The 24,963-nt window shown below is 36.0% G+C and overlaps 1 protein-coding gene across 1 annotated transcript in view; it reads right to left on the minus strand.

The window, feature by feature from the left end:
- The window catches only part of RYR2 (ryanodine receptor 2), a 448,094-nt gene that overhangs the window by 100,707 nt on the left and 322,424 nt on the right, over positions 1 to 24,963 (minus strand). Inside the window, exons 63-68 of the mRNA XM_063082911.1 lie at positions 19,693 to 19,742; positions 11,512 to 11,572; positions 10,072 to 10,310; positions 8,572 to 8,653; positions 4,021 to 4,151; positions 506 to 826 (exon numbers count right to left, since the gene is read on the minus strand). Of these exons, the coding sequence (XP_062938981.1) occupies positions 506 to 826; positions 4,021 to 4,151; positions 8,572 to 8,653; positions 10,072 to 10,310; positions 11,512 to 11,572; positions 19,693 to 19,742 (884 nt within the window). The remainder of the gene's footprint in view (positions 1 to 505; positions 827 to 4,020; positions 4,152 to 8,571; positions 8,654 to 10,071; positions 10,311 to 11,511; positions 11,573 to 19,692; positions 19,743 to 24,963) is intronic.

The raw sequence follows: 24,963 nt of genomic DNA on the forward strand, positions 1-24,963 counted from the left end.
ATATCACAAGCACTTCCAAGGCATAAAACATTGTTGAAACCTTGATGTTTAAAGAAGGCATAATATGCTGGTACATAAACGGATGTCCATAACTTATGGTTGTTGGGTACTAAGCCTGCTTCCAGTTATTCATTATAAACTATGCAATGACTGAGGAACTTAATTGCAAACCTTTGACTGCATTTTTTGATTCACCTCCCCATAGGGCAGCCTGACAAAAGCAGGTTGTTTAAAAAATCCAGTTTCATTTTTGTCTCTGTCTATACAATCATGAGTTTGTACTGCTGTGTTTATTACAAATCTTATAGTGATTGTCAAATCAGGAAAATGTTTATTTTTAAAGTAGTAACCATAAGGAAAGTTACTCAATGTCTGATTATGTCCACATTTTTTAAGAAAATAACATGTTAATAAAAACTATGATAGGAAAATTCTAGTTTTCTGTATAGCAAATCTTTTTGGAAATAGAACAAATTTAACGGGTACCTTTCTTTCCAATTCTTACCTGCTAATCTCTTCATCCAGGCTCCCTCATCAATGCCCAAGTTATTATAGATTATTTTCAATATGTTCCCCAGCAGTGTGTTCATGTGTTCTGAGTTCAGAGCTGTACAGCACATCTCAGTCCTTTCTGGATTGTTCTCAGGGCCGTGCTCCCACCAGCGAGACATGTAGCTACAAAGCATGGGCAGTACGACTTCCATGACATGTGGCATTTGAGTGTAGCGGATGCCAGACTCGGCTAATTCCACAATTTCTTCCATGAGTTTCTCCAAAGACGGTATATTTGGACAAACATCTTCCACACTAGCTGGCAAACTGAGAGCTGGAGAAGCACACAAAGAAAAGGATTGTGTTCAACATGCCAGATTTCCACTGACTGTAACAGACACTGGCACCCATTCCACTGGGGCTTCAAAACACAGCAAGCCCGGCATGCCTTTAACTGGCTCCTGCTCCTCGTTCTCCGGCAGCTATTTCAAAGCTTCTCTCCTTTTCCCAAGCTCCTACCCTACCGCCGCTCCCTTGCAGGCAGTGAACGGCCAATCCTGCAACTTCCCAGCAGAGAAGAATATCTAATGCTTCTTCTTCCAGCTTCCTGCTTTTGGGGTCTGCACACCTTCTACGTCTGGTCCCACACATTCGCTTCCATGCCCCATTTTCAGATGAAGAATTGAGGCCCTCCTCCTGGTTCCACTTGTATTTAGGATGCTTTCTGCACGTCAGGGGCCTTCCTCAGGCCTGTGCTTCCAGCCTCTTCCTCTCCAGTGCCTCCTCCCCAGCAGCCCCCATGGATGCTCAATCTCTCCAAGACTGCTCAGCTTTCCAGGCATCTTCTGCCCACAGCAACAACACTTCTGCTCTCCACTTCTCACCGATTCTGCTTTTATAACCCTTCTCTCACTAACGTTCAGTGGGATTTCACCTCACGGACCAAATCCCCTTTTCCTTCAAACTCCCCTCTTCCTTAACTTCAAAGTATACATACAGTCTTATGAGATCACTTCTTAATTTTGTGAGTGTTCGTTACTGACTCTTTTCTCCTTGCCCGACTTTAAAATGTTGCTTTTCTTTAGGGATCTGTCTCTAATTTTCTTCTCTTGCTCATCTTACATGTTTATCTAGGCAATTATGGCCATACCTATAGGCTTCTGCCATAAGCTTGTGACTCTCAAAGCCATATTTCTTAAAAATCTTTCTGTCTAATCCTGGATCTCTCAAAAGCAACTGAAACACATCTGGTCTAAATTTAAAGGTTTCCTTTCCTCTCCAACCTACCTCCTAGGCATGCACTAACTCGGTGACAACAACGTTATCCAGTCAGGCCCCCAGGCTAGAAACCAGGGAGAACCTATAGCTGCAATGCCCCCTCATCTCCCCTGTGGGATGATTCTACCCACAGGCGCTCTCACGCCTCTTCCCGCACACTCCTGCCCAGGGCCTCGCCCATCCTCTTCTTCCTGAATGGCACGGCCAGTCCTCTTCCATACTGCTGTCACAGTGGATTCCTAAAATGCAGATCTACTCAAGGCAATCTCCCTTTTCAAGCCAGTGGCAGTCCCTACTCTTTACCCGACATAGAAGCCTGCCTCCCTCTTTCACTCTTTTCTCTCCTGAAAACTATTTCCAGCCATGTCAAAATGCTTGAAATTCCCCCTCATGTACCAGTTTCAGTCTTCCCAATTGCAAGACTCATGTCGTACCAGCTTTCTGAAGTCTTTCCAAGTGTTCTCAGCCAAAACTGCTTTTTTGTGTGTGCCCAGTGTTCCTTATTATAAATTCTACCACATATATTTATCAAAATCTCTCCCTCTACTGCAAGTAAAAACTCCCTAAGGAAAAGAATCAAATTTTACTCATCTCTGTATTCTATCTCCTCCATTTACCACAGTGTACATCATAATTCCTTTCTAAATGACTGACTAAAAATAAACAGAGAATCATTAAATTTAATCCCTTCACTTTGTTATGCAAATGATCTGTTACAGAAACATCAGCAGGTAAAGTACTTTGTGTATTTTCTTATCTGTAATGAAATAAAAAATCTGCTCCATTTTTGATTCGTAGCAAAAATATTAACTGATCAAAAAGCCTTAATAAGACAGCTCTTTACATGTTTATAGAGATTAGTAATTCAAACTCAATTATGATTCTATAACTATTTACAAATATATTGTGGAAATTATGTAGAAAGTTATTGCTAAGGCACATTCAACATATTTTTCTTTAACATCATTTGTTACATACAATTAGAATTATAAAATAAACAAATTAAAAAATGACTATTCAAGGCTTGAAAAGATCCTTTCCTTGATAAGATCACTATTAAATCCCATAACACAAAGTCCATACAGGAGACCAAGCTCATTAACAAGAGAGGTTTGCATTTTATGAACATCAAAGAGCCCTTGCCCAAGGTTTGAGAGCTCTTCAGGGCTATTGGAAAACAACTGAAATATAATATATGAGGGTACTTCAAAAAGTTCGTGGAAAAAATGAAATTAAAAGTCCTTCCATGAACTTTCTGAGATCCCTGATATTTTATTAGACTTAGAGGAAATCAAACTGAAAAAAATGCTATGAGAGGGCCTTGTGTGATGTTCAGGCCTTGAGAGTTATGCTTCGATTGCTTTAAAATGCTGACTGGATGAATAACTAGTTTCCACTTCATTCACTATTCAGTTATCTAAGTTCAAATCCTAGTTAACAATTCTAATAGGTTCTCAAAAGTCAATCACTGAAATAATCAACAATGGTTTTTTCCAACTGGGACAGTCAAAAAAAAAAAAAAAAAAAAAAAATGGGCCTATCCACCTAGCAAATAATAATCAGATTTTCCCAAACAGAATGCGACATGAGGCATGAGTATATAGACATGAATATATGTAGAGTATATACAGCACATGAATCTCAGCGATACCCATGCTAGGGCCAGGTGCAAAGTAAAGTTGTTAACTGTGTCTCAAATTTATGTTTTTAAATGTTTTAAATGATAAAAATTGGACCACACTATTAAAAAAATCACAGGGAATAAAACTGTCCTAATAAGGCAGAAATATCTAAACAAATACCAATGAAAGGTACAATCCATAGATATAATGAACAATAAAGCCATGTCCCTTGCTGACTAACTGTAAGAGATAACTGAATAAAAAATCAGATTGACCTATTTTTTTCCATGTTTGCCGATTATTTTGTCTTATTCTCAAGAGTGTTAATTTGTCTGTGGTTCATTAACATAGAAGAAATTGAACAAATTTTCTTTCAGAAACAGTAGGGGAACAGTACGAGGGTACTTCAAAAAGGCTGTGGAAAAAACAGAATCAAAAGATTTTTTAAAGTATCCTCATATTTGGCATTCCAAAAAATGTAATATCAAACAACAGCACTTAATAAAAAAGAACACTGGAGATAGTAAACCGAAACAGCTCAGTAAAAATCACCGTGGGCAAGTACAATAAACAACATTAAGTCTCAGCTTCATTTCACAAACACCGCACACGCCTCTGCGTTTGTTACCTGCTCTCTCCCGTGAAGACTTAGTGTTGTAGATGGAGTAAATGTTATGTTTGTCGAGATGAGTTTCCAGAAACGCTACAGGAAAGGCACCAGCAAAGGCAGCTAGACATTCTCCTAATGCAGAACGTTGCCTATAAGTGAAAAATGCTTATTTTTTATGTCTTCAAGTGAGTGACTGGAGAAATTACATTAAAATTGGTAGCTTAACCTAAAAGAGGGACAATAATATTGCTACTAACAAAATTAACTCTCAGATCCAATCAGCATATTGCAAAACATCATTTTTCAACAGCAAAATCTCTGTCACTAAAAAAAAATAAAAATAATTTATCTACTAGCAAAAGAGAAATTAAAAATAGTACACAGACTAAAATAACAAGAAAAGAGCTGTCACTTCCCCACAAAGCTGCACTTTTTTTGCTTTTCCTTTTCTATCCCTTTCTCTTTTTTCCCTATTTTTCTTTTTTAACAGAATGATCCATTGAGAAAACATGTGAATAAGTGGTTGAGAAAAATTTTTAAATAAAGCACTATTACACTAATACGTTTTCTGCAAATTTATCATATAAAAGTAATTTCAAGATAGCTGTGAAATGCTAAGACATACTAAATGCTAACAGATATCGATAACACTTAAACATGATTTATCATTTTCAAGAGAAGGAAGGTGTTTAAGCAGTCATGATCTACTGGTTAAGAGCCGGTGGTGAACCAAGGCTCCCCTTGCCACTGATATAAATTCTCTCTCTGAATCCAAGGCTTTGCTGGCATATTACATTGTTTATTAAATACACAACGATATGAAAGTGATTTCAGCATACTATGAACTCCATTAAAGACTTTATGTAAATATTTTAGAAGTCGGTAAAATGGCCTAATGAAGCCAACATTACATAATTCTCTTAGGAGACAGATTTAAATTTCAATATAATACTTAAAATTAATGACGTCTGATTTTCTAACATTTTAATTAAAAATGACTAGATATCTAGTCGGGCAGGGGAAAATGCCCTTTCACAGACGACATTAAATAAAATAGAGTTCAATTCAAACACTTAGTAATACTTCATTATTAAAAATGATGTAGGGCATCAAGTAATTACAAAGAGCACGGGCTTCTCTTCAGAGTTGCAGTCCTAATCCTAACACTCGTGTGACTGCAGGAAAATGTCTCACTTTGTTGTAAGCCTTGCCTTTCCTACCTAAAAATAGGAATGCAGAATTGTAAAACTTCTGGCACAAAGTACAGGGTCAATAAATGTTTTAAAATAATGAGAAATAATTTCTTTAATAATTTAATAGCCTAACAGAGAGACAAATACTGCATGATCTCACTTATACGTGGAATTCAAAAAAGTCAAACTCATAGAAGCAGAGAGTAGAATGAGCGCTGCCAGAGGCTGGGGGTGGGGCGACAGAGAGGGTGGAGATGTTGGTCTAAGATTCAGATAGATAGGAGTAAGCTCAAAGATCTGTTGCCCAGCATGGTTACCGTAGTTAACAAGAATGTATTGTACTCAGATATTTCAAAATTGCTAAGAGAGTAACTTTAAATATTCTCAGCACAAAAATGATAAGTATGTGAAGTGGTAAATATGCTAACTAGCTCGATTTAATCATTCTACCATGTGGACATAAATCAAAATACCACATTGTACCCCATAAATACACAAAATTTGGTCAATTACATATTTTTTTAAAAAAATTTAATAGCATAAAATAGTTCATGTATCATCCCAAAGTTCATGTATCCCCTTATAACTTATTGGACTAGTTATTTTATTTCATTAACAATTCACTTTAAAATTCTGGTTCGATTAGTTATTCTAAGGCCAATTCTGATAATTTGTGTTGGTACTATGGAAATATCAATTTTTCTTTTGTATGACTTGTGTTAAAAGATCTACAGTGTAACTTTTTCATTTTTCAAAATATCTTCCACTCACCTTTGAAATTTTATTTTTATGTTCTTTCCAAATCACTTTGTAATTGAAAAATTAACTGCAAAAAAGGGGGGAAAACCTAAAAGCAAAACTTTAAATATCTTTTTCTTTAGAATCTAACAAAATGATCCCAAATTTTGTCAAGAATAATATATGGGCAAGAAAAGCAACAACAAAAACAAAAGTAACAGCAACAAGAAAGTACGAGAGGGTGAACCACCAGACACGAAAATAGATTATGAAATACTAACAAGTCAGGCTACATGGTACTGGTTTAATCATCAAAAATCAAATAACAGAACAGAACAGAAATTCTAGAGACATAACTTAGTAAACATGCTACTTAATATATGATGAAGGCTTTATATTAAGTCAGAGGATAAATTAAATATTTAATAAATGACTATTCTACATGCGGTTGATGATTTAAAAAATGAATTTGAATCCTACATAATACCAAAAAGAAATGAAATTCAGAACTTTTTCTAGTAAATTCCCTTCTTACCCCAGAGATGGTCATTTCAGATATTCCCTACTTCCCTCAAACTTCTCAAACCATTTTTTTCAGCCATCATTTGGCCAAGGACTCAAGTTGTACTTCACTGAGAAAACAGAAGCTACTGGACACACCTGTCTACACCTGATTTATCTCCTACCTGTTTTCTGTTGCATGGAAGAAAGTTATGAGCTTAAACAGTCACTTTCTAGAAGATATATTACCGAATACATCATTCTCTATATTCTCTGCTTATTCACAGAACACGTTATATAACATGCCACTGTTACATTTATCAGTTCACTTGTATGTTTTGCTTTCGTTTCCTCTGTCAGACATAAGATCTGTGAGGGTAGGAAACTATTTTGTTCACTGTTGTATACCAGCATCTGGCATTTGATAAATATTTAGTGAATGAACAATAAGATTAAAAAGCTAAATCTAAATAACTGAAAGTATGAAAAACCCAGGAGAATAAACATTTGAATTTTTACCTGCTAAAAGTATAGTATAAACTTCTTAAAATCACACAACTAAGAGAAAGGAATATATATGAAATAAGTGATAGATATGATTATATAGAATTTGTCAAAATTCCCAAGTCATAAAACACTATTGGCATATAGTGTTTTATATATAAGAACAATAAAGGTACAAAAATGATAAAACTCATAAAAACAAGAGAAATAATAGGCAAGAAGTTAATCATTTTAATAAACAAGAGCATTACAAAACAATAACACATTAATAGAAAAATAGACAACAGATGAGTAAAGGAAATTCATAAAATAAAGAAATAAAAATGACAAAGTAAACATGAAAAAATAGCAAATAACTGGTAATTAGGGAAAAACATTTGAAAATAAAAGTGAGATCTCATTTTTAATTATTACATTTGCAAATAGCAAAAAAAATGTAATCAGAAATGAGAAAAAACATGAGAAAATGAGCACTTGCTTATAAAATGTGTGTAAATTGAATCAATTTTCTGAAAAGATAGTAAAATGAATATCATAATCTAATGTGTGCATACCTTTTAACCTAGAATTCCAAATTCTTAGAATATAATTAAGGAAATAAGCATAAGTATATATAGGAATCTATAAACACAGATCTAGCATTATTTGTAGGTGAAAAAGAGAAAGCCTACATGTCAAAAATAAAGTAACATTTCAAGAAATTACAACACTTTTTAGTATAAAATATTTTGTAACCATAAAAACTGTATGAAAATGGCATTTAGTTAAAAACGAAGATAAAAATTTAATAATATTCAGAGTGAACTCAATTATCCTTTTCCATGGATCTAATTTCCTATTTGAAAGTAATGGTCGTGCTCTTTTAATTATTGTAGCTTTATAAGTTTTAATACTTGGCAGACCAAATGAGTACCATTTTATTACTCTTTTATTTCTCTCCAAATTTCATTGGCAAGTCTCATGGGTTTATTTATGTATTTATTTTTTGTCAAGGTCAATAAAAAGCAAATTTCTGTTTGGAACTGTGTGCAATTAGTAATTAATCTGGAGAGAATTTACATCTATTCAATATTAAATCTTCTATCAGAATGTCTTTTATTTAGTCTAGCCTTTTAAAAAACTGCTGTCTTTCTTCTCCAGTTCACAGGAATTTCTTTCTGAAGTTGCCAGTGATCTCTTACTTTCAGTTCAATAGGGACTTCTTTTCTTACTTTACCTGTCCACATCTTTTGACACTGTTAACCACTCCTTCCTGAAACTTGAGAACATGAAAGAATAAAACTGGTTTTAATAACTGCATATATTTGTGCTTACTTTGTATTTCTGGTATAAAATGAGAACCTGTATTAGCAGATTCTTTCATAAGACCCATAAACATTCTTAAGTTTAAACTTATTTTAAGTGTGGTCTTTACCATATTGCTTTACTTTTTTTTTATATATAACTCCACTGTCTTTTGTTATATCAATTCTTATTTCACTTAAAGATTGTCTAATTACTCCCTCAAAATTTAATAGGTCAATCTTGTTTAGTTTATAACTAAGGAAAAAGTTATAAAATGAAGACTCTTGAAATAAATAGTTATAAGACTTAAAACAGCTACTAATATAAAGTTAAACTTTAAAAATCTTACCTCTCCACATAAATACTCTTGCTGGTTCCCAAAGCATATAAGCTAGTCAGAATTCTATAACAAGACACCTGCACATCTTCCACTAAGGAAAAAGAGAATCTCACTTGAAACAAACAACACTTATTTATACATCGTCTAGAGAAAAGTTTAGGCTAAAAACAGAATTCCATATCAAAGGCATTTTAATATTTGAATGCTTTGAAAAAGCAAAATAACATTTATAAAATGAAATACAAAAACTGTTTGTCAAAATTCTTTAGGAAACTGAAAACACCTAAAGAACACGCTGGGATTAATGAGAACATTCTCAGAAACAATTTCTTCATAATTTTTCTCTAGATATAAGAATAAAGGATTTCTTCAAGAATAAAATTAAGCACAAGAATGTCTGGTGGGGAGTGGGAATATAGGAAGATTTTGACTCTTGTTCCAAAGGTATGTAAGAACTGTACCTTTACCATACATAAAGGTATGCAAAGGCTGTATCTTTTACCGTAACTCACAAATGAATGTTGATGAGAATAATGGAGGATACAATCTGTTAGTTATTTCTCAAATGACCTGACATAAGTCACTCTGATAGTTTTTGATGCTAGAAAATCAAATAAAACCTTATGGATGATTGATTATTCCCATAAGGTATGTTTAAAAGGCAAGGGAATCTAAGAATCTTGAATTTCTAATTCCAACTCTGCTATCATTTCCTTAATCCTCCATGACGGAGAAATAATCCTCGTCCTCAGACTGGTTTCCATATACTCTCCTGAGAGTAAATATTCCTACTGGGTAAGATAGAGGTTTTGCAACTGGTAGCTGTGGCATTCCTTGAATAGCTCAGTGGTTTTACACAGAGTTGCTCATCACCTGGGGAACCCATGGGTCCAAGTCCGAGTCGGTGGGGCTGCTCAACAAAGGCAGGGATCTTGGCTCAGGGTCATATCAGCAGGACAGCGGGAAGTTACAGCTCATGTTTTATTTTTTCCACTTAATCTTGAGCATTCTGTGGGTATTTTTAATAACTACAGAATTCCAACCAAAAACAGCTGATTAAATCCCCCATGAAAATCGACCAAAACTTCTAAACAGAAGATATTTCAGCTACCACAAGAGACCAGTTATTTAGACATTGACTGTGTCTAATTAGCCTTCACATTAGTTGGTAGTATAGCTTATGGAAACAATCTGCATTGACTCAGAAATAATTTGAAAACATTTAATTTTGCACGTCACATCATCCAACTGCGTTAGAACAGCAGCAGTGTAGAAATAGTAAAATTTGTAACCTGTACTTTAACAATGCAGAAATTATTGCCCATGTGATTCAGAGATCTGTTTCTAAAAGAATGGTTTCTATAGCTCAAATGTCAACCTATAATGTTATGTTTTTTTAAAAAAGGCATCTTAATGTATAAGCAGTGTTTGAATAACCAACATAATGGCTTTTACAATTTCTGATTCTACTATTTCAATATTGGAACTCTAAGTAATAGATTTACATACATATTAGATCTTCTCCAAACTGATGTTGGCCAATGTGTTCAAATAATGATGACAGCATCGGCAACAGTGCCACCGTGGTGTAATTGATTATCTGAGTCACCCCTTTGGGTTGGTTTCGGGTGTGGGTGAACTGGCCCTGCTTAAGATTTTCCATTGTCTTCTCCAGATCCTCTGCAGCGTTGTCCAGAAAAGCTCTCAGTGCACTTTTAACACTCTCCAGACCAGTCTTCATCACAGTCCTAGGAAGTAAATAAAGGAGGACTCACACCTTTCCACTGGAGCAAATGGAATACAAATAAAACGCAGTTTATATTCCTCCAGTATAGTACCCACCTAGTCAATTACATTTAAACAATGAACTCTAAAATACTTTTTTTCAATACACTTAAAGTTACTGAAATATTGCTCTATAAATAACCTTTCCCAAATGCTTTTATAGTCAACTTAATTAGAACCCTGGAGCAAAAGGCTGTGCTAATGCTTTATGTTTTCCATTTGGTTTCAAATTTTGAGAACTTATTTTATAATGAACAAAACACAGCTTCTGACCCAGTTTAGTTAATCACAAATCGAACAGATCTAGAATGTTTCCTGAGGCCATGGGTGTGAAAGACAAATTTAACGCCAGCTAAACCAACTCACCAAATGATACAGATATTTTTGTGCTTTAAGGAGTAGCAATAAAGTCTTTTCTAAAAAAGCCTCTGATGGCTGAACATTACATAGAAGTGACATCCTGATACCACTATTTCTTGCAGTAAATAAAGGTATATAATATTAAATACAAAAATGGGTAATCGAAGAGTATCACAGAATATTCTCTTTAGGAGACATTTAGGAACTTTTACATAGATTTTTCCTGGATAATATATATGAACTAAATGTATGGCTTAAAGGATGAATTAATCATGCTAACTAAATTGATTTTGCACTTGGTTGACATGCTGGGTGCTGGGTTTCTGGTCAAGTTAATGGTAGGGTAGAGTAGAAAGTGCAGAACCTTCGGAATTAGTCTACCTACATGCTTACTATGCAATCATAACCATCACTTTACTCATCCATAAAATGAGAATAAAACTCTTATGTTGCCTATAAAGCTAAATGTTATGAAGGTTGAGCACAAGTACCATGCCTGGAAGCTAGTAAGACCTCTGGAACTGTCAGTTTCCTATTTTTTCTTCACATGATACATTACAAATATAACCCTCAGTTATATCCCTACTTGTGATTTCTGCTACTTGAAATTAAATAACAATTTATATATGATCATAAAAGTAAACTGTTATTGCATTAGTAATTTATAAAAGGTTTTCTTTTCACCTGCATTAAAGTTTTTATTACAAATGTAAACAATAAGATCAAGACACTAGGTCCTTCTTAACATTCTTACATATATCATTATTATATTAATTTACTTAGATTAAAAATGTACCCATTTACCTTGCATCCAAAGTCTGACCCAAAATATGAAGACAGTTGACAATTGAGGTGGCATCATTTCCTAAAGAGGAAACAAAATGCTGTATCAACGGCCCTGAGAACTTTTCAATGCTCTTCTTTTTGTAATACTTGTGTTGCAAAAATTAGTCAATGGCACAACTCAATAATAACTCAATTAAAAATACTTTTTAATAATCAAGTTTAAAATCATGCAGTTTTTCTGCTTAAAAGTGGTTATGCAAATGTAAGTAGAAAAGCAGTAAAGCATGTCTCATCAAATAGCTGACATGCTCAAGAAGCGTTCAAAAGCACTGCACCAGGCTAAAAAAGGGTTAACCAGATTCTTCAGACACGTTCCCCTCCCCATATTAGTTCATTTTATTTTTAAATATTGCATGGAAACTTTTTAAGTCATCTCATATCCTTTATGAAATGGGGAGGGCTAAAAGTCTAAAAATTTTAATTCCATTTTAATTACCCAAGTATCTCTGCTATCGTATTTCATGTGACTGCATTAAGATGAATTAATTTTCCTGAATTGAATTGCATTAAGATAAATTAATCTGACTAAATGTTGTTGGTTTCTGGCAGATAGAAGCATCAAACCACTGTGTAAAAAGAACATCAGAAGCTGAAGAAGTTAAATAACACTCTTATGGGATATTTGAAATGGGAGTAACACTTCTTGAAAGTAACATGAAATGCACTCATTTTGATTGGCATATTTTATCAGGAAACACAGAAATATGAGTGATAAAAGCACTATTTCTTTGTGACAGGAATACAGAAAAGCAAATAAATAAAATAGTGAATCCAAAGTAACAAAGTAATTTGACCACTTACAGTATAGTTTGATGTTATCAGTTTCTTATTCTGTACTTTCATTTTAGACACGCACATGTGCGTGTGACACACACACACACACACACACACACACACACACACACACACACACACACACACACACACACACACACACACACACACACACACACACACACACACACACACACACACACACACACACACACACACACACACACACACACACACACACACACCTCTGCTCCTGGGTCCTGAGGTTGACAACTCCTATTTCAATATAAGTTTTATAACATTTGATTATGTTATATTCTTTGTACAAAAAAGTACCCTAAAATAAATTACTTAAATATACATGGAAATTAATAATCATCTTAGAACATAGTCAAGCCAGCTTATTGATATGATACAAATAAGAAAAAAATATGGTATTTATTACTGAGACTCTGAGCTCTTTAAGAAAACGTTCTATCCATCTTGTGCTTCAAATCTCAGAATTTCTGGTAATAATAAACGAGCAGGAAAACAAAATTTATTTCCCCATCTATTGGCAGGTGCCACTCGTAAGGCTTCTACTGTAGCCCTCAGAAATGTCATTCATTTAATTATTCATTCACTCAATAAATACATATTAAATACAAAGCACTCTCAAATTTTCAGTAATAAACAAAATACCGTCCTCGTGGGACTTGCATTTTAAGGGGGGATATAGATAAGGAACCATTAAGCAGAATAAATAAATAAATATGCATATAACACAATATCAGACCACAATAAAAATATACATAGCAGGGAGTAGGGATGAGAGCAGCTGCATAGAGTACTAGGGTGAATGAATGGTCGGGAGTCCCTTCCCGAGGTGGCATTTGAGCAGAAATCTGAATGACATGAAAAAACAAAGCAAGCCTGTGTCTGGGAGGAGGGCCCCAGCAGAGGGAACAGCACATGCAAAGGCTCTGAGGCAAACAACGAGCGTGGGCTGCAGGCCAGGAAGTCAAAGCGGCTGAGGTGGGCAGATTGAGGGGAAGGAAGCAGGATATGAGAGAAAGGGCGAAGGCCAGGTTCTGGAGCCTTGCAGCAAGAGCATTTTTTCTGTTTAGGTGCAGTAGGAAGACATTCTTAGGATTTCAGCAGGATGGAATATGATGTGGTTCATATCTTAAAAGGATTGGTTCACAATGTGGGAAACTCTGGAAAAGCAAGAGTGGAAGTTAGTTAGGAAGCTACTGCAGGAAATGAATCAGTTGGCTGATGATGGCAAATTCAGAGTAGGATATTAGCGGTAAAAAAATAAAGATATATTTTAAGGATATTACCTATGTACTGAACATGTGATGGGTTAGGAAGGCGTCAAGGATAACTCCAAGATCTTTTGCCTGAGCCACTGGGGGGATGGTGGTGCCACTTAATGGTCTGGAGAGAGCAAGGGAGCAGCAGAACCCGGGAGGAGGAGTTGGAGGGAGTCATGCTTTGAACGTGCTGTGTGTGTTGGGCCTACTAGTGATTCAGGTAGAGACGTGGAATAGGCCATCAATATAAAAATCTGCAGTGCAGGGAAGATACCTGAGCCAGAGCTATACACCTGAGCCTCATAAACATAGAGATGATTTTTAAAATCATGGATCTGAATGAAATTAGCCATCATGAGTATACGTAGAGAAGTAAAAAGGTCCCAGGGCCTCCAGTGTCTGGAGACACAGAAGATAAAGAAAATGGAGAATAGAAAGTTTGAAAGAGAAGGTCCATGAAGAAGAAGGGATACAATGAAGTGTGTGTGTCTCATGCAACTATTACTAGATGCCCCATCAGAGCCGCTAGTCCCTCCCTCTTTTCCTGAAACACACAATTCTTTTTCTGTCCCTTTCTCTTCCTCTCTGCTATCTCCTATCACAGATTATCAAAGCTTGTCCTCAGCACTGTTTACCTCATGTCCTTTTCCACAAGAGTGGCCAGGGTCATTTTAAACTTCCTTTCACATCAGCTCAAGAGGCTGGGATTTTTGTGCACTTTGTTTCTGGCTCCTAGAATAGTGTCTGACATACGGCAGGCACTTGATTAAATATTTGTGGAATGACTGTGGGATGTGAGTAAGAAAAGCAGGAAACAGCACCAGTAGCCGGAGAAGTTCTGTGTGTCAAATGGAAATGTATATTGGGAATACAAGATTTCTGCGACTGATAAAGCAACAAACTGTGAGCTTCATGAATCTTTACATTTCAGTATACCCATATGAGATGCAGTGCAACTTTCAATGGAAACACTTCAATGTAAAAAATGGGGGAATGGAACCCTAAGGAACACAGAAACATATTGAGTCTTCAACATTTTAATTTACAGACCAAGCAAAAGCATCAATCCCATTAGCATGTGTAAGAAGCCTAAAATAATGGTTAGTCTTGGAAGAGGTACAGAGTGACGTAAGGCTTTTGAATAAAATAAGGGCAACCTGGGTATTGCCCATCTTAAGGCTTTCCAGGTCACTATAATCAGAGATGTCAATCACGCTATTGATTCAGAAATTCTGCAGTAACTCTGAGGAGTGTCTCGCAGATTCAGTGTTTTACTACAAGTAGAACATTAAAATTCACCAGAAAATTGAAAAGTAAAAGAAGCCTACAAACGATAAACATTTTGTGCCAGCTTTCTCAAATAATTCCTAGAACTGAAAGGATCACTGTTAGCTGAGTTCGATGATCTTTGTTATTTGAAATGTCATTAATTATGTGTTGCTTCCTTTTCAATCTAAGTGCTCTAAGTATTTTCATGGACCTCTTAAGGAATAAAAAAACATGATTCTCATAAACTGTAAAATAATTGGATATTACATTTTTTTCTGAATAATCTCTTAAGCAAAAAAAAAAAAAAAAAGTAAAACTTGGGTTATTAGTGAAGTAAGAACACGTCCAAATTCATAGCACTTATCTCACTGTCGTGTCTGCTCACTTATCTATCTTTTCTATTAGACTGTATGCTCCCTGAAGGCAGCACCTGGTTGGTTTATTCATTCATTCATCTGATATTCATAAAACACCTACAACATGCAAGGCTTCCTGCTAGGTAGGCACTGAGGGTACAGCAACAAGCCCTCACGAGCTGAGAGTTCTGTGTGAGAGGGAGCTGTGAGTCCAGTAAGCGCACATGAAGGAGGTACGCAGAGCCGGAGAAGGTTGTTATAGCAGGAGGGGGAGTTTACCAGGGAGATCAGGGAAGGCTTTCCTGAGAGAGTAATATTTGGGTTGAAATCGGAAGAATGGGTAGTTTGCTTCATTATGGGTGTGAGGGACAGAGGAGACAAGTGTTACATGTAGGGCTCCCGTCCCAGGCAGTAATGAGAGCATGACAAAAACCCTGGGCAGAAAGGAATGTGACATATTCCCAAAGCAGAGAGGCGGACAGGGAAGCACGACAGTGACAAGAGAGAAGATGCTGCGAAGTGAGGATGGAGTGGTACACAGGGGATGGAGTATGAAACACTAATTCTGATCTCTATTCCAAAGAAATGAGAAGCCACTCAGTATGCAGGAGTGTGACATGAGACACTGGTGTCTGGGGAAGGTACGATCACTACGGAGCACAGTTTAGAGAGGCGAGAGGAGATTCAGAGAGAATGAACGTTTAGGATGCTCTTTGCAGTAGTACAGGTGGGAGGTGCTTGTCAATTGGCCTCGGTGCAGTAGTGGAGAGATAAAGAAATGTTCATTTTTCTATCCTTACATCCCAAGAGAATGCCTTGCACATGGCAGACACACAATAAATGTTTACCGAATGAATACATTTAAGGCATTAGATTGATTTTCACATGTAAAAATAAAGCCCTTACGAGCCCTAATATGAACACATCTGTGCCACCATCACTATTGGAGTGTTAGTTATCACATTCTGCTTCCTCTAAAAATGACTGAAAGGTTTAAATAGGCTGTAATGGAGGACTTACAGAGCCTCTAACTACTGTGAAAGTAGTAATCAGAATTTCCAGTTAGCAAAAGCGCAGGGGAAGTAGTGGGAATAAAAGCGATATTTCTTTAGTCACTGGGTCCTTGAAAATAGCAAATGGGATCCTTATCTAATGTCAACCTGCCTGGGTCCTACTCATCAAATTCGGTCTGACCGAATTTCCATGTACACGCGTGCACAACTTAACAACCACTGCAAGTGTTTCGGAATGCAAACAAGGTGCTTATACTAGATGTTTAAACAAGATGCTGTTTTCTTTTTTTTTTCTATACATTTCTATAACTTTACTTCTGCTCAGCATCATAAAACTCAAGTATTTCTTTGAACCTCAACTTTCATCTCTGTCTTAGTTTATTCTTAGGTTAGGTCATGAAAAAATTTCTAATTAAGAGAGTACAGTAAATATGTGGGTACTTCAAAAAGTTCATGAAAGAATAGAACTAAAGATAATGTGAATCGTTCCATAAACTTTCTAAAGACCCCTCAGCACATTTTCGTGATCAGTTTATTTCTTGCCAGAATGCAGGAAAATGATATAACATAAAGATAGGATAAAAGGAAATAAGAGTAATAAGACTTTATAAAAACAGCCACTGATTATATGCTATTGAGTGTCTCTCTTTAGGAAAATCCACAACGGCATTACAAATCAATCAAAAAATAAATACTGGGGTTATACCTCTTCTGATTCATTCTGGAAATGGGTCCATTATACAGGCTTCATTGTACACATATTTTAAATAACTAAGTTATTAATTTAATTTTCCCTATTTAATTTGTGTGTAATTTGATCTAAATACGATCTAATAATAAGATTTAGATAAATCTAATAAATAAAATGTAACAGACTTAATAAGTAAGACTAGAAATCCCTTCCATGTGAGAGCTGTAAGGCTACTGTTTACATAGTAGGTTCAGTATTCTCTATCTTACATTAGATTTAACATACAAAATGGATCTCTGAGTAGCAGAGTAGTTATTTTCACCTACTATACAAATGAAAATAATGAAGGTTCAGGGAATGTAAGTCCCTTGTCCAAACTGTTCATCTGGTTAACTTACAAAAATAGGATTTAGACCTAAGTTTTCTGATTCTCAGCCTAATCTACAGCGAAGCTATAACTGTAATGCGTAGAGTTTAAACACTCAGACGTAAAGATTCTGATAATCTAGCAAGCCTGCATCACAATAGGTTTGATGAATAAAGGCCTAGTGAAGTTTAAGTCATTTTACAGGTAAATGCCATAGTAAATTTCAAGCAATACTAACAATAAACCCTATTATAATGTAAAGAATGTGCAAAAGCACACTTTTCAGGTAAAAACACATAGTGGGTCTCCAATAAATCCCTGCTAGAAATAAAAATAATTGCATTTAAAGGCTAAGAGACTTAAAACACAATGCCTAAATGGATCACATAGAGATGAAACGAATGGTAGAGTCCTGTTCTTCTCCTCAATAGGCTCAGCAAGCCATATTACCCATAAACAAACCATATAACCATAAACCCTTAAATTATATATTTGAAAGGAAAAGTACGAGTTCAAGAACAGGCAAAATTGATCCATGGTAATGGAAATCTATGCATGGTTCTTTTAAAGAGAGTTATGATTTGGGAAACGGCACAAGGGAGGCTTCTGAGATGTTCAAAATGTTCTCTGTCACGGCCTGAGCAATGATGAATGGCTGTCTACGTATGTAGAAGTTCATCGAGTTGTTCTGAAGATTTGTGTTCTTTACTGTATGTATGGAATACCTCAAAAAGTTTTTTTAAACAGGAAATTATAGTTAGATATAACATAGGAAAGCAAGAATATACAGTAAGTAGGAAGTTAGACATAGCACACCAAAGTATTATTACAATCAGTAAGAAGAATGCAGAAACTGTAGCTCAGTACAGGCCCCCCATGTATTAAACAGTACTCTTTGCAGACAAATGGAGACTATCTGAATCTACTGTTATTCTGAAAAGGTTCAAGAGCACATGAAAATCCTGTCTGAACAATTTTCATAGAAACTCTTCTCTGTGGAAGAGAAGTTAAGTGTCAGTCAACTGGAAATTATTCTGAAGAAAATTGCCCCACTGAATTTTAAATAACTAAAACATTAATATCCAAACTCAGGCAATTCATATGAAATATAAATTTTAATTATTAAATTTAAGAGCATCAAATATTAAACATAATACTAGAAACCAAATACAGCATTAACTAATTATATTCAGAAACTATCATTTCTCAAAAAATATAATACAAAGAACTTAAAAGTTCTTTGTACGTATATATGTGTATGTGTGCATATATATGAGGGTACTTTAAAAGTTCATGAAAAATACAATTAAAAGATAATATGAATCCTTCCATGAGAGTAATTCAAACAGTTCACGGAAGGATTCGTATTCTCTCTCAATCCTATTTTTCCAAGTACTTTTTGAAGTACTCTTGTAAATATATGTATACACACACACACACACACACACACACATACACATATATATACATGCATACACATATATACCTATTCCTCAGTTTATTCATTGTGGCTTTTGTAGAAATAACTTAATTTTTTAATCTTTAGTTTTTCCTGTAAATGGAATGGAACTTGGAACATCTCTATCAATACACTAAAGTTTTATTATGGAAATTACCCCAACATGGTCTCAAAACCTATAAAGCAAAGTGCTCAAATCCGCTTTGGCAATTTATAAAATTAGATGCAAGAAAGTGTGAAAAAACACAAATTCTGCCAGCTGCTGTACATTCCTAAAGCCCCACATTGGGGAAAATGTGTGGAAAGTGAGTGCCCACCCTGCATGGCTGTCCAGAAGCAGGTGCCAGGAACATGGACTTCAGCTACGTGAGTTCTCAGAAACACACAGAACTGACTCTGGGGTGAGTGGTGCTAGAAAAGTCACGTTTGCCAAGTGAAGCTCCTTAGCTTCACTGTCTCGACTACGAAGCTCCAGTGTTTGGAGTGCAGGAGACATGCAAATCTGTAGTCAAGAGCATTAAAAAAAATAAGTGCAGTTAAAAATCTCGATTTATAACAGCTCATTACTTCATCTATCAGAGATAACCAAATACAATCCAAGGGCCCGGTTTTGTTTTACCCCAAAATTAAATGTGGCAGAACTTGTCGTTTTCATTCATTTGCTTTTTAACAATATAACCTTTTGATTTTCAATTTTGCTTTGGTCCAGTGTTAAAAAAAAATACAGTCCTCAATTTCACCATAGATAATGCTACTTATAAACAACCTCAAGGACCTCATCTTGGCCTGTGACAACCATGCATGCAGCCATGCAAACATGCTCTCATGCAATACAGCAGCACACGACACAGTGCAAAAATGGCAAAGGAAACCAAGTGATGGCCATGCTAGTATTTTTTTCAAGGGTCTCCTTACCAAATAGTGAAATCCTATGCCTGACAAGAACTCCAAGTTTGCAGAATAGGCTGAAGACAAAAGAAAAACAAAAGAGAAAAGGGAAGGGGAAAGGGAAGGTAGAAAAGACGGGGAAATTTTTAAAAATTAAAAAGAAGAAGAAAAAAGAAAAAAAAAAAAAAAACAGCTGATATATGAGCCGGAAAAAAGCAACATGATGTCACGCAGAAAGAATCAATTCCCTGAGCAGAATGTGGAGTAAAGGTATTAAAGAAAGAGTCTTTGAGTGCACCTCTATAACAAACATGGTTAAAAAAGCACATATTATAAGTAAAGAAACAAAAAAAATCGAAAGCAAAGCTAATTAATATAAAAGCAATCTATATGAACCCCACAAGAATATAACTACTAAAAAGCACAATGAAAAAAGTTAATTTTATCTGCCCAAATGTACCACGGAAATTCTAGATTTTTTTTTTTTTTCTTAATTATGGGCATTATTTAACAACAGAACTATGGTTGCTTTGGGCATAAAATATTACTTTAAGTACGAGTATGTTTCATTTTTTGAAATTTTCTTCTTCCGCAACCTTGATCACCCCCCTTACGTGTATACCAAACACCGAGTGAATTTAAACAGTGAAGCAGGAACATAATTTGAACAAATGATAATTACTCAGAGGAAAACATTACAGATGTCAACTTAAAAGACTTTTCTAATGCTAATGAAAGAGTTGAGAGCATATTTATCTTCTCTAGAGAGAGTTTCTGGGTCTTTGGGTCCTTATGGCAATTAGCAATGGGGGATTTCCAATAAGGCTGCCTCCATTCAGCATTCAGCATTCAGCAGGACAGCCCTGGTATCCACTAACTCTCAGGTCTGACCCCAGATCCCTGGAGATCCCTGCTACCATCCAGTCTTTTCACCAGGACTCAGTCAGGTGGGTTCCTCGCAGTCCCTCTTTGGAGGAATACCCTTCACTTACTTCCGTGCTATACTCCCTTCTACTCATCACCCAGAACTCAGCTCAGGATGTGTTTACTCCAAGAAGCCTTTTCAGACACCCAGCACATTTACCACTCCCAGCCCGACCTGAAAGAGGAGCCCTTTCCAGCTGCTCCAAGGGGCCCTTTGCAAATCTCCACCAGGGCACTTAACCTCCCAGATTACAACTAGCATTATTTCCACATCTACCCACACTCTTCTGAGCTCTCAGAGCGCTCAGGCTCTGCATGGCCAGCACTTACCAAAACTCTGACCTTGGAAAGCCATTGTCAGCCTGATTTTTCCAGTCATGAGGACAGCTAGACCCTCACTGCCCTACTCCTTTGCAAAGCTCTCCCAGTCCCAGCAGGGCTCAGACACAGAGGGCGCCAGGATCAGGGGTACAGACTAGCCATGGAAGAAATGAAGGAGACCCATCTGTGGCAGGATGGGAAGAACACAGACAGAGTCACAGTTGTGAGATTGATTTCTTTTTTAGTAATTTTTGGTCTCACCTCAGGAACAACGTAGATTGATTTACTGATGAAAATTAATTATATAGAGCATTTTGTAGTTTTTCCAAGAAAATACTCATTCACAAATGTCTGAGTGAGCCTGAGGTTTTGGGAAATCTCTTACAGGAGAGAAAGTTTTTAAAAGAATGATCTATCTAAGTAGCTGTCAGACATAAGATTAGACATTAGCCAGTTGATCTACATTATTTAGGCTTGCACTGTAATTTCTTTCAAAAAAGACAATGAAACGAGAGCAACTTTCTCCAGGTGCCCTCATGTACTGAGCTTTATGGCTGACATCAGGGCATGCTACCTCAACAAGGGCTTGTCTCTTTCTAAAAAGAGAGTGATCACCTTTAGAAATGTACACACTTTGGATTCCTGTATCCCAATCTATTTTAAGTGATATCTTTTACCTACTACTCTCTAGTATCCAGGGTGAAACATTCTGAGGTATTCTTGATAATGTTGAATTTATAATGCTAGAATTATATTTTTACCCCATTACCCAGGACCAGAATGTTTTGCTTTAATGAGAACAAAACCTCTGTATCCCATTCCATGGATTATATTTAATGCCTGAGAATCTGTCAGAGAAAAATGACTTCTTCACAATCTCCACTGCTTCCTAACCACACGTGCCACCAGAGAGAAATAGAGATATAGAAGGCTAGGTCCTCAAAAAAAGACAAATTATATCTCTTTCCTCTCCTGTGCCATCCACTTACAGGGTATAGTTTCTGTACAAACTACATGGTTTTATTATTATAAGCTTTGGCCTATACTTTCTCTAAAAATATTCTCCATAATTCTGTTGTCCCTTTTCTCTGCTTCCTACCACTCACAACATTCTTCAGAATTTATAATTCATCTACCTCTTCACATTCACTCATTGCCTCGTACTGAAGCACTCCCTGGACGTTCACCAATGCCCCTAATCAGTAAGTCTAAGGACATTTTTTTCAGTCTCCTTCTTGGAGAGCTCTCCACAGTACTTGGCACTGGTGACTACTTAAATCTTTGAAACTCTGACTCCCCTTGGATTTTGTTTTACAGCAATATTTTTCCCTTTCTCTCTAATTAGTCAGTCTCCATATTCTTCAAAGACTCACTTCTGAAAACGCTCCAAATATAACAAGTATCTCAGTGTTCAGGCATTTTCGCTTCTCTCTCTACTCTCCTTCAGTTTCATGTGCTTTCAGAGCTTTGAGCATGACGTATACAGATAATCCCCAGGTACCCACATATCATTTCTTGCCCTAATCCCTCCACTAGTATCACATGCATATTTCCAACTCTCTGCTGGGTATCTCCAGCTGAATGCCAGTAGTTATGCTTCAACAGATATTTAACCCAAATTAACCTCTTCTTCTGGAAACTAGTTCTTTCTCTGAAATCTGTGGTTTGTGTTAGTGACACCAACAATGTTCCAACTACCCAGAGTTGAAATATCGGTATGCTGTTGGACTCCTTTCCACCTGTCCTAATACTCACTCCAAGTCACGTCGACTTTCTCTTTGGTGTTTACCACACCCAGCTCCTCCCTACGTTCACGTCCCTTTCATGCTCCCGACACTCTGTTTGTGTCTCCACTGACATTCATCACAACTTCTTGTAGAGTTAGCTCTGCATGCATGTGTCTACTTAGGTGGCCTTCTAAGTTTGTTCTCAGGTTGGGCACTGCTGTCTGTGTATGTTCATCCTCAGACCTCAGACAGCACGCTGTACAGGGCAGGCATCAAACACATCTGCTGAGCACGCCAGACGGCAGCACCACCTGTAGGAGGCAGCACTTCCACGGCGACAGTCACCCTGCCGTGGCCTCCCAGCTCTCCTGCACTTATCAATCCTACTTTTGCTGCCAGACTGTCCTCCCCAGTAGGCAGTTTTGATCATTCTCCTACCTCAAAAGATTCTGTGGCTTCTTAGTACTAATAAAAATTAAGTAAAAAATAATCATAATACATTTCTTAAAATATTTAAAGAAAAAAAAGGGGCCTTATTCTGGGAGTCAACATCCAATATAACCTATACAATCTACATTTCCCCTAGATTGCCAGCTTCTACACTTTATCTGTGTGGTTGTCTACAAATAGAAAATATTCCCCTTCCTAAATCTCTGACCCACAAATTCTTTAAGGTCAACTTGAATAGCATGACTGGCACACAGGTCTGGCCCCTGCATACCCATTCCATGAGGTCTAAGTTTATATAGGATCCCACAGCACTTCTTGGTTTTCTTCTGTCAGGGCTATGTCATATTTATGTACTTGGCTAGTGCAAGGTATGGTCCTGGAATGCAGAAGTCAGATCTTACTCTTCTTTGCAGCCATAATACTGACTTCAGACACAAGTAATGCTCAATAAATAATTTCTAGTGTCAGGAAGTAAGTATCTAGACATCGCATAAAAACACTAGTTTTTAATTGTGGAGAAGTTAACTGAGACCCACATAACTATTGATACTCGTAACTGTTAAATATAAATTTAAATCACCATTGTAGTGATGTGTACGTAGGTATGCTTGTTTAATCATGGTAGCAAGACCAGTTTTGGGTTTTTGTTTTTGTTTTTACCTATTTCATTTTTATTTTATTTTTTACCCACTTTACTCACTGAAATTGTGAGGCTTTTTCATTTTAAAAACTTGGAAAGTACATGAAAATACTAAGAAAAAATCTATAATACACTATCGGAATAAAACAGTTGTTAAAATTAAGTCCCCTACAAACATTTTTCTGTACATACAAATTTAGGTTTTTTAACAAAGTTGAGTTTGAACATATACTTTATTTTTTTGTCATGATTATTTTTCTAAGTTATTAGATATTCATATCCATCATAATTTCTTTTTTTTTTTTTAAATCTCAGAGACATCTTTATCCTGGTTTATTTATGGCCATACCAAATATATTAACAGACCAACCGTTCATAAGTGTGAAATCTAAAGTCAGAATGCTTGAATTTAAATCTATATTCTACCATTTACTAAAAACATGACCTTGAGAAATCACCTAATCATCTAAGTCTCTCTTATATCATCTTTAAAATACAAATAATGTAAATAAACCTTTTAAAATAGGTATATCCATCATAATTTCAATGACTGCCCAGCATTTTGCATATACATGTATCATAATTTATTTATTGTTAGCTGATTCATTTTTCATCTATGAATTTTCCTCTCTGAGGTTAAATTCTACCTAGGTCTGGCACTAAAGAACTGAAATGAAATAAGTCACTTCTATTATACATCTCATTTCTATGTGTTAGAATTTTAAAAATGACGTATGTTCCTGTCTTGGAAATGCTAATGGGGGAAGTAAAATTTACCAAGCCTCTTTCCATTAGGTGATGACAAACTGAATATGAAATCATTAAAAACATTCGGGTGCATTGTAACTAGACAGAGGGGTGGTCTAGGGCCCCCAAACCAGATCAACTGAGGCACAGAAAAGTGATGTGCTTCTGATTTATTCTATGAGGGATTAGAGTTGATAAATTTTGGTGTATAGTTCTATGAATTTTTTCCATCTTTATTGAAGTATCATTAACAAATTAAAATTGAATGTATTTAAAGCATACAACTTGATGTTTTGATATATGTATATTTTGTGTCAGTGAACAGCTTTAAGGATAAGGCTGAAATTGAGTGGAGATAAAACATGAGACAAGAAAGGGGAAAAATAATTTTGCATCAGCTTATTTGTATTTTTTCCCTATTTTCTTTTATTGTATGTTCTCTTGATTTATGTAATAGAGTGACATCTAAATTAACACCCTCTGAGAACC

Source organism: Cynocephalus volans, chromosome 18, assembly GCF_027409185.1.
Source record: "Cynocephalus volans isolate mCynVol1 chromosome 18, mCynVol1.pri, whole genome shotgun sequence".
NCBI lineage: Eukaryota > Metazoa > Chordata > Mammalia > Dermoptera > Cynocephalidae > Cynocephalus > Cynocephalus volans.